We start from the raw sequence: 9,727 nt of genomic DNA, 5'->3' as shown, positions 1-9,727 counted from the left end.
GTAAAAATTAATAAAAGTGAACTAAATACATATCGTCACCCTTATGCCAGAAACATGAATGTGCAAATTTACCAATTTTGAGTTAATGGGTTGACGTGATTAACCTTTGGATGTTATATGTTATACCAGGGCCTTCACTCTGTAGTTCGATTCGAAAGAAAATTTTTTCGCTTTCGAACGATTGGTACTCTGAAAGCACACTTCGAGTAACATTGGTTCGATGTTCGAATTCCATTATGTTCCTTTCGAATTTTATTTATCCCCTTTCGAATTTTCGGAAATATGGTACTCCCTGCATCGAAAGCAAATGCCAAAATGGTGGAATTGTAGAAAATTATATTCGACAGCAACCAAGCACTCGGACGTCCGCGAAAATGTAAGTAATTGCAATAATATTTGTGAAAATATGTATTCTTTTAATCAAAAAATCGTTTTTAGGACAACTTAAATCAAAAAACCAAATACAAAGCCTCGGCAATTTTAAATATTGGCGTTTTCTCAATGGATTTACACACTTCAATGATGCAGCGTGACATTGACTGCTGAGAAAGGCCTACGTGTTGGTATTGACCAATTTGTTGTTGGTATCCTCCTTGCCCCAATAATTTCAGTGCAGCGGCCAGCTTAATAACTGGCGGAATTGCTGTCGCTTTTAGAGGGGTGCTTAACTCCGACGTAATGGCATCGAAAAGCCTGCTTGTTTAGGCGGAAATATTGCGCAAAACTGTAAAAGGATAATTATAAATACATAAAATATAAATAGTCAGAAATGAAGCAATCCTTTTACCATTTATCATTGTGTCAAGGATAAACGCCGATCTTCGGTTTAAGTTGTATATTCAAGCAAAGGTTACATATCAATCCGAGAAAAGTTAAAAGGAAACTGATATATTCAGAAAAGAAATTTATTATTTAATTGACAACGATCGACTGAGCCTGCTAGATCACCTGCCTTTTACAGTTCGGCCTCTCCTGACTTTCATGGACCGGCCTCGGTTAGTTATCTGTTACACTTCCGTCGCTTTCGTCTTCGTGTTCTGGGCTGAGTTGACACCACCGCCTCATTTGATCGCTGGATATTATGCCGCAGTACTTCCGTTGCGTAATAGGTGCATCTGGTAAATCTTCCACAATGTATCGGTCATAGTCTAATACCTTCGTAACGACATACGGTCCCTTATACTTAACATCTAGCTTATGCGATTCTCCTGTGGCCGCTGGAACTACGGTGATCATCACGAGATCGCCTTCCTGATAACGCTGTGGTTGTTGATGCCGTTCGTTGTACCGCTGTTGCCACTTAAATCTCTCTGCGTCGATATTTGCTTTGGCCTTGTCGAACACGTCATAACGCTTACCACTGTCTTCCGGCTCTGGGTCGTCGTGGATTGATTGGATCAATCTGTTTTGACTATAGTCGCGCAAATTGTAATGGAAAACTATATCATTTGGGTTTACTTTCGTTGTAGCATTAGGTTGTGAGTTAAGACTCCATTGTAATGTGGGCAGTGTAGTGTCCCAATCTTTCGTACTACTCATCATCGCACGTATGGCAGGTAATATAGTTTTGTTTACCCTTTCGGCTTGGCCGTTGCCTCTTGGTGTCCTCACTGCAATTTTAACATGTCGTATACCGTGTGCTTGCAAAAACGTCTCCATCTCTTTAGAGGTGAACGCAGTCCCGCGATCCGTGGTGATTTGAACCGGTTGACCAAATGTAGACATTACCTCTTGTAACAAGGTAATTACCGGTGTGGACTTTGTATTACGTACGGCTTTTAGTATAGTATACTTAGAAAAAACACACACTAGAACGATGATATACTGATTTCCCTTTTTGCTTTTGGGAAATGGTCCCAAGTGGTCTATATGCACCGCTCGAAATGGTATCGGACTTATCTCTGCCAAGTGCATCTGACCCTCGGGCTTCCCTCCTCGCGCTTTGTACATACAGCATTCTAAGCACGCGGCGATATACCCCTTAACGTAGCGTCGCATTCGATGGAACCAGAAATCACGTTGAAGTCGCTGTAGTGTTTTCTCAACACCAAAGTGGCCTGAATCGTCATGGCAAGTTTTCGTAATACGCCACCTTACTGCCTGAGGGATTACCAACCGTCGCTCGCCCTTGACTTTGCGATATAACCGTCCTTTGTATACTTCGTAATCCTGATGGATTTGCTTTGCTGATGTTGAGCCGGATTTCAAGGATGCTACTATTTCCTGAAGTTTCTTATCCTGCATTTGCATCGGAAGCACCCAATCGCTACCACCCTCTTGCATAATGGACAAAACATTCTCTGCTACTGACTGGCATTCGCTTGATGGTAAACTGGGAACTCGACTCATTCCGTCTACATGTAGCATCTTATCGCCTTGTCGATGAACAGTTTTGAAATCGAATTCTTGTAATTTCAACCACCATCTGGCAATACGTGGAAGCAGTGGTGTTGTTGCTTTCGTTGTAACAATAGCATTGCAGTCGGTCACTACGGTGAATGGTTTTCCCAAAAGATACATGCGGAAACGTGAAAGCGTCTCAACTATCGCTAAAACTTCCAACTCGTGGCTAGTAAAATTTGACTCTGCCTCGCTGCATTGCCTACTAAAAAAAAACACTGGTTTCAAATCTTCGTCTTCATGCTGGAATAAGATTCCGGAGAGTCCCAGGTGGCTAGCGTCAGTGTGTACCTCGTGCTGCTTAAGAGGATCGTATAGCGTCAGCACCGGTTTGCTCGTTATAGCTTCCTTTAATCGTTCGAAAGCTTTTTGCTGTGATGCACCCCACTGGAAACAGGCATCTTTCTTCAGCAACATAGTGAGCGGAATTGCAAGGTAGCTGTACCCTTCTACGAATTTGCGAAAGAATCCTGTTAAACCCAGGAATTGCCTTACCTGGGTAACAGTCGTTGGCTGGGGAAACTCCTCAACACAGATCGTCTTCGCTTTCCCCGGGGATATACCTGCTTCAGACACATTATGGCCCAAGAAAATTACCTCGTTCGCCAAGAATCGGCACTTGGACGGTCGTAACGTAAGACCGTCTTTCTTTACCGCTTCCAATACCTCTCGTAAAACCAACATTCCTTCTTCGCAAGTCGAAGTAGCTATGATCAATTCGTCCACATAACTTACAACCTTGTCCCTGTTCTTCAATGCCGACACCATGCGCACCATCATTTCTTGGAATACCATAGGTGCATTGACTAGCCCGAACGGCATCACGTTATGCTCATACAGTCCCTCGTGCGTAAGGAACGCTGTGTACTTTTTGCAATTTTCTTGGATCGGAACCTGATAATAACCACTGGTCATATCCAAAGTAGTGAAAAATTTTCCCCCGCTTAACTTAGCTAACTGCTCCTCAACCACTGGCATTGGAAAATGTTTTTTAACGGTAACCGCATTCAACGCGCGGTAATCTACGCACATCCTACTCTCTCCATTGGCCTTTGTCACCAACACTACAGAAGCGGCGTGTGGTGATGTGCTACGTCGAATGATGTCATTGTCCAAGAGTTCTCTTAATATTCTCGATAGCTCGCATTGCTTTGCAAATGGTACCTGGTACCGTTTACCTACTATAGAGCTTTCTGTTGTAACACCAATGTCCATTGTTGTAGTTCTGGACCTTCCCAGAGTGGAAATTCCTTCGGAAAAACATTGGTCGTACTCATTTAATAATTTAAGCACTTCCTGCTGTTGATGCTGCTGTAGATCCTTGCTGACGTTAAACTGTGTCCCGCTTTTAATTTGCAACATCATCGAACCCGAATCAATGATCAGCCGACGATCTTGACCACACAGTACATCCCTTCCCAGTAACATATCACAGTTGAGCATTCTATCTGGTACCTCATACAGCTTAGCACTGATAACCTTGTCTGCTAACTTTATTTGCGTATTTATAACACGCAAAACCTCAACCGTAGAACCTCCAAACCCCTTTAATCGTTGATATGTTGGCATATGGTTCGCCTTCGTCACCGTTGCTGATTTCCTTATTAGCGAATGATCACTACCGGTGTCTATCAAGGCCTTATGCTTACTGCCTTCACACTCAACTTCTTCTATTATGGGCGGTACCTGTTGCTGCACACCATTGTTGCCATCAATCTTGGCAACCGTATGTTTCGAATCGGCTGAACACTTGCGAGCGTCGTGCCCCACTTTAGAGCACTTGCTACATCGTAGCTTCTTCTGAGGTTGGGGGCACTTTGCCGCTATATGCCCAAACTCATTGCAGTTATAACATTTTACACGCTTACCCTTATCTTCTGCTGCTCCGTTGCTGACGTCCGCTGAATTTACACCCAGTATAGTACGTTGTCCACCACCTTGCGTCGATATCCGCAAATTCTCAAGCGACTGTCTTAATTCATTGGTAGTGCACTGTCATTCAGTCCGTTTACGATGTAGGAGTTTATAGACTCCTCGTCTACATCTCCACGTCTGCCGATGGCTAACATATCGTAAAAATACTCGATGAGAGGCTCATTAATCTTGCGTCGTCGTGCTGCCAACTCTCGGTGAATGTCAGCTGACGATACGGTATATGGAAAATCTCGTAGCAACATTTGGACGAACTCTTGCCAAGATCCAAATACGGGCTGTGCGTCCAACCACGTCTTGGCAACTCCTTTCAACTTATGTTGAACCGCGAGAAGCACTATTTCCTTTTTCCATTTGTAAACTTGTTGCAATTGTTCAACTTTAATAACAAATTGTTGTGCCGTCATGACTTTCCGCAACGGGTCGAACTCCGGAAGAACTCCTACCACTTCCGTGATTGTATGTGTGTGAGACCGCTGTGTTGGTCGGTCTTGATACGATAAAGGTTCAGGAGCCCGCGCTCCATTCTCCGTTGCTGCCAACGCTTCTGCCTGCTCATCGTCTGCGCTATCTTGTGTCGTCAATGCCGGCTTTAGCGAAACTTCTATTGCTTTCACTGAATTTGCTAAACTTAACACAAGCTCCTGAAGTTGGCTGAACGGTTGTTCCCAAGGCTCCACTGTTGGTAATTCTTGTACCTCTACCTCGTCTGTACCAAGGGCTGCCATCAGTGCGGCCACCTTGTGTGCTTTATTTCCAGTAACCGACACATCATTTTCTCGCAATAACGTGTTCAATTGCGCTACACTCAAATTGGCTAATTTTACCATAATTATGTCTGTACCGTTGTCGTTTTGAGCGTTTGTGTGCGATCCGTTCTCCGTCGTTGGTTCCTTAACACGCTGTTCCCTAGATGTCGTTGTTCTGCGCAATACGCTGAGATGCTCTGCGTCGTTCTCCGTTGTATTCGCCGTTGGTCGTATCAACACTCGTTGCAGTTCTCTATCCCGTTAAACTCTTGTAAACGTGCTCGATCCCACTTCTGATTCTGTCAAGGATAAACGCCGATCTTCTTTTTAACCCAGATGTGCCTAGCGTACTATACATAGTACACTTGTAAAAGTATTTTTCGCAGCAACCCGTGAATTCAAATGCACGTGTTTGATTTCAAATTCCAATGCCATGGTAACGAGTGAGCTTCACTTTTATTCATTTCAAATTTTACATTCGTAGTTCGGTCATTGTGTGTTTACAAAGTTGTGGAAAAGTGAAAAATGAGTTACTCCGATATAAGATTTGTAAGGTAAGTACAAATTATGTTTTATAGAAATTTTTTTTAGGTCTACTACTAAAATCTACTAAGGCAGAAGATATAGTTTTATGTTATTTATCAAAGCTTTGTCATTATTTTACTTTTAGTTCAACTTTTATCGCCATATTCATAGGTGTACTACATGTAGTACACCAGGCACATGCACAACCATTTCATTCCTAATTTATAATTTGGCTGTAGAGAGTGTATTTTTGAAATTATATATTAAATTTAATGGAAGGATTTTATAATGGGAAAATTATAGTAATATATGCGCGAATGACATTTTGATTTCAGAGGCTTTTCGCTAAATGAGGCTCTACGTATGTTAGAAGATGACGACGAAATTTTAGAAAATGCTACTGGGATAACAATATTTCCCCCTGAGAACGAAGAAGTAACCGATGAAGATTCTGGTGACGAAAATGTAGTTGACATAAACGATTTGCCAGGGTTGCAACTTCGTGCACCTGCCGAAATTAATTTGAATCGGCGCGTTGACGACAGTGACTTTTCGTCCGATGATGATCTGCCGATAGCTCAATTGATCCCTGAAAAGCCTGCAGACAAAAACTTAAGTGCGAAGAAACAAAAAAGGTATAACTGGACGAAAGAAGACTTACCACCACCAATTATTTCTGACATGGCTGCTGATCCAATTGATCTAAGAGTGAATGAAAATATGAAAAGTCCGTTGGATTTTTTTGAGTGCTTTTTTGACGAAGAGCTTATAGATATAATAGTCGAAGAAACTAATAGATACGCTGCTCAAAAAAATCGATCACAAAGAGTGAATAAGACAGAAATAAAAGCATTTTTAGGGGTGTTGATCCTGAGTGGATATGTTTGCGTCCCGAGGAGAAGAATGTTTTGGGAAAGAGAAAACGACAGCCATAACGTACTTGTTGCAGAATGTATAACACGCGATAAATTTGAATTTATATTGTCAAATATTCATGTCAAAAACAATGAAGATCTAGATATCGCGGACCGATTTTCGAAAGTAAGACCTTTATTTGACCACCTCAATAGAAAGTTTATGGAAAATAATCAGATGGAGGAAATGCACTGCGTTGATGAGGCTATGGTTCCCTATTTCGGAAGGCATGGATGCAAGCAGTTTCTACGAGGAAAGCCAATAAGATATGGGTATAAGCTTTGGGTAGGATCAACCAGGCTAGGGTTCGTAAATTGGTTTGAGCCTTATCAAGGAGCATCAACAAACATAAGTGTGACATACAGCAACTATGGCGTAGGTGCTGCCGTTGTTCTAGAATACGCTGAGACGCTGCGCAAGAAATGGCGTGATGAAAAAATGCACATATTCTTCGACAATTTTTTTACTACTATTCCACTTATGGAGAAACTTACAGACATGGGTTTTCAAGCAACAGGTACGATAAGAGAAAATCGTGTATCCGGCAATCCATTACTCGACTCGAAAGTACTAAAAAAGCAAGACCGTGGGTCTTTTGACTTCGCTAAAATAACTGACCATAATATCATTGTCGTCAAATGGAACGACAACAACTTAGTATGCTTATGTTCAAATAATTCTGGAGTCAACCCGATATGTAATGTAAGAAGATTTTCGCGAAAAGAGGGAAAACATATTCAGGTAAACAGTAAGCTAATATGAAACACATACTGTGTCATCTAAATGCACGTAATTTTATTTTTTACAGATTCAGCAGCCTCATTTAGTTCGCTTATACAACGCAAATATGGGGGGTGTAGATCGATCAGACCAGAATATTGGCCTTTACAGAACATCTATCAGAGGAAAGAAATGGTATTTTCCACTTATAACCCACTGCGTCGATTTGGCAATACAAAACGCATGGCATCTTCATCGAAACAATGGGGGTGTCCTTGATCTGTTGAAGTTTAAAAGACGAATTGCAACGGTTTTGTTGACGCAAAATAGAAAACCACCATCAACATCTAGGGGACGACCATCGGCATTGGTAAATATTGATATCAGGTACGATCGCCTTGACCATTTGATCATAATACAACCTAAGCAAACAAGATGTGGGGAATGTCATGATCGAACAACCACTAGATGCCGAAAGTGTGACGTTGGACTTCATGCAAAATGTTTTGTCGCATATCACACAAAGTTAACTTATGTACATATATGTGCCTAGTGTACTATACATAGTACACCTTTTTTTCCAAAACTGAAATAAATAAAAAATTAATTTTGACTAAGAATGTTTTACTTAACAATAAAAACTAGAAAACAGATCGAAAATTTAAGTTTTTTTAATTGTCTTAGCTTTAGGCATATCTGGGTTAAGTTCTATATTCAAGCAAAGGTTACATATCAATCCGAGAAAAGTTAAAAGGAAACTGATATATTCAGAAAAGAAATTTATTATTTAATTGACAACGATCGACTGAGCCTGCTAGATCACCTGCCTTTTACAATTGAGAATGAATATGTTGGCCTATCCTCCATTTGGTCTGCATCTACTTCGAACCAAATCGCCACTGAATACATTTGGTATTTGTTTTTTTTTTTTTATCAAGGACTTTCACTAATATTAAATAAATTTAACGCAACAATTACTGAGTTTTTAAATGCACAAACTTCACAACACAGTATGTACTGTGCTTCACAATCGCAATGTTAGCAATATCATCTTCTTCTTTTGATTTTAGTTTCTTTCCTCATTTTGCTTTACGTTCGACATTTCACGAACAGTGTTGCTCTCTTTTTTCGAATATCTTCGACAGTTGATTCGAACGAACTATGGAGTACGAACAGCGCTTCGATTCGAATTTGGCTTTCGAATAGAACAAGCGTTCGACTCGAACTACAGAGTAAGGGCCCAGAACCCAGAATACCATGCGGACACTGAAACTACATATTTCACCATGTCAATTACATGAATGCAAAGTTAAGTCTCGTAAAAAAAACTATCAAACTTGATTTTCCAAAATTTTCATCTTTACACATTCATATTAATGGTATGTGGGGACGATATGTACTTGCCGATTTGTTTTACAAAATTTTTTTTAAAAGCAGACGTCTCGGTTGCTCAGCAAACCGGTTAATCGTTTCTGCAATTATTTCACATTGATTCTCTAAAAAAAAATGTTCGATGTATACTTAAGGTGCATAAACCTTAAGGTAAATTTCATAAGAAATTAAACTAAAAATTTATTAAAACTAGTAGTAACCCCCGAAATACGTGTGAATGCAGGAAAGAAATATTTACTAATATTAGGAATTTAAATTTACGTATATAATAAAACGTGATATTCATGAATATACTTCAGTGTTTAGCTTAAGATTTATTTAAAGAACTTCGTGAAAGACAACGTATTGCTAGAGATTCTGATAACCCAGGATAATTTTTAAGTTCTTTAAGGACCTAACTCTATTCAAAGCTTCGTACAGTGGGCCGTGAAAAATCAGTCATCTAGTATAGTCCAACCTTTCACAATATCTGTCCAAGGGCTTTATTAGTCGTAATCTGAAACGCAATAATCAATAAAAATGATCCCATCAACACAATTAAACTATTTTACAAATACTCCACGTACAAAGTCATGAGCGAGCCGAACATTTGATGAGTTTATGGTGATGATGATGTAAATAACGCTGATGTGTAATCACATTATTTTGATAAATAATCATATATATTATTTCTCTAAGGTGTTTTTCGTTAGTCTCCCTTTTTCTATTTTCCTATGTAAGCAGTTCCACTAATGAGGTGTCATTTGAAAAGTCAGAGGTCCCCTGAGTGGTTATTAGGTAATATTAATAGTCATAGCTCCTCTGAAGTAAAGAAATTTGTTTTTTTATTTTTGTTTTTAATTTACCATTGTTAAGCCACACTATTTTGTACTGAAGCACTATTGTGACTGCAGCATCGCTTACACCGTGTACGACAGTGGTGGGTGCACACATAATTCAATAATTAATGGTTCGATAAACTGACAGTTGTCTCTCTCGCACAGCTCCCTTAGCCGTGGCACCGTGTTGCTTCTTTGCAAATTAAAAAAATAGTAGCTTATGTACGTGTGAAATAGAAGTATACGTTTTTTGTGCAATATGTTTATTTTTATATT

At 40.0% G+C, this 9,727-nt stretch overlaps 1 protein-coding gene across 1 annotated transcript; it reads left to right on the top strand.

The window, feature by feature from the left end:
• Positions 1–5,865: 5,865 nt before the first annotated feature.
• On the top strand, positions 5,866–7,718 carry LOC108363653 (piggyBac transposable element-derived protein 3-like; the record flags this gene model as incomplete). The annotated part of the gene is made up of 2 exons (XM_017617079.1): positions 5,866–7,262; positions 7,330–7,718. Coding segments are annotated over exons 1-2 (1,682 nt in total), but the record flags the coding sequence as incomplete, so codon positions are not given.
• Positions 7,719–9,727: the final 2,009 nt, after the last annotated feature.

Source organism: Rhagoletis zephyria, unplaced genomic scaffold (genome assembly GCF_001687245.7).
Source record: "Rhagoletis zephyria isolate East Lansing unplaced genomic scaffold, Rhagoletis_zephyria_1.1 Rzeph_scaffold_01329, whole genome shotgun sequence".
Lineage (NCBI taxonomy): Eukaryota > Metazoa > Arthropoda > Insecta > Diptera > Tephritidae > Rhagoletis > Rhagoletis zephyria.
Note: the sequence above shows the minus strand (reverse complement) of the source record. Positions and strands in the feature narration are given on the sequence as shown.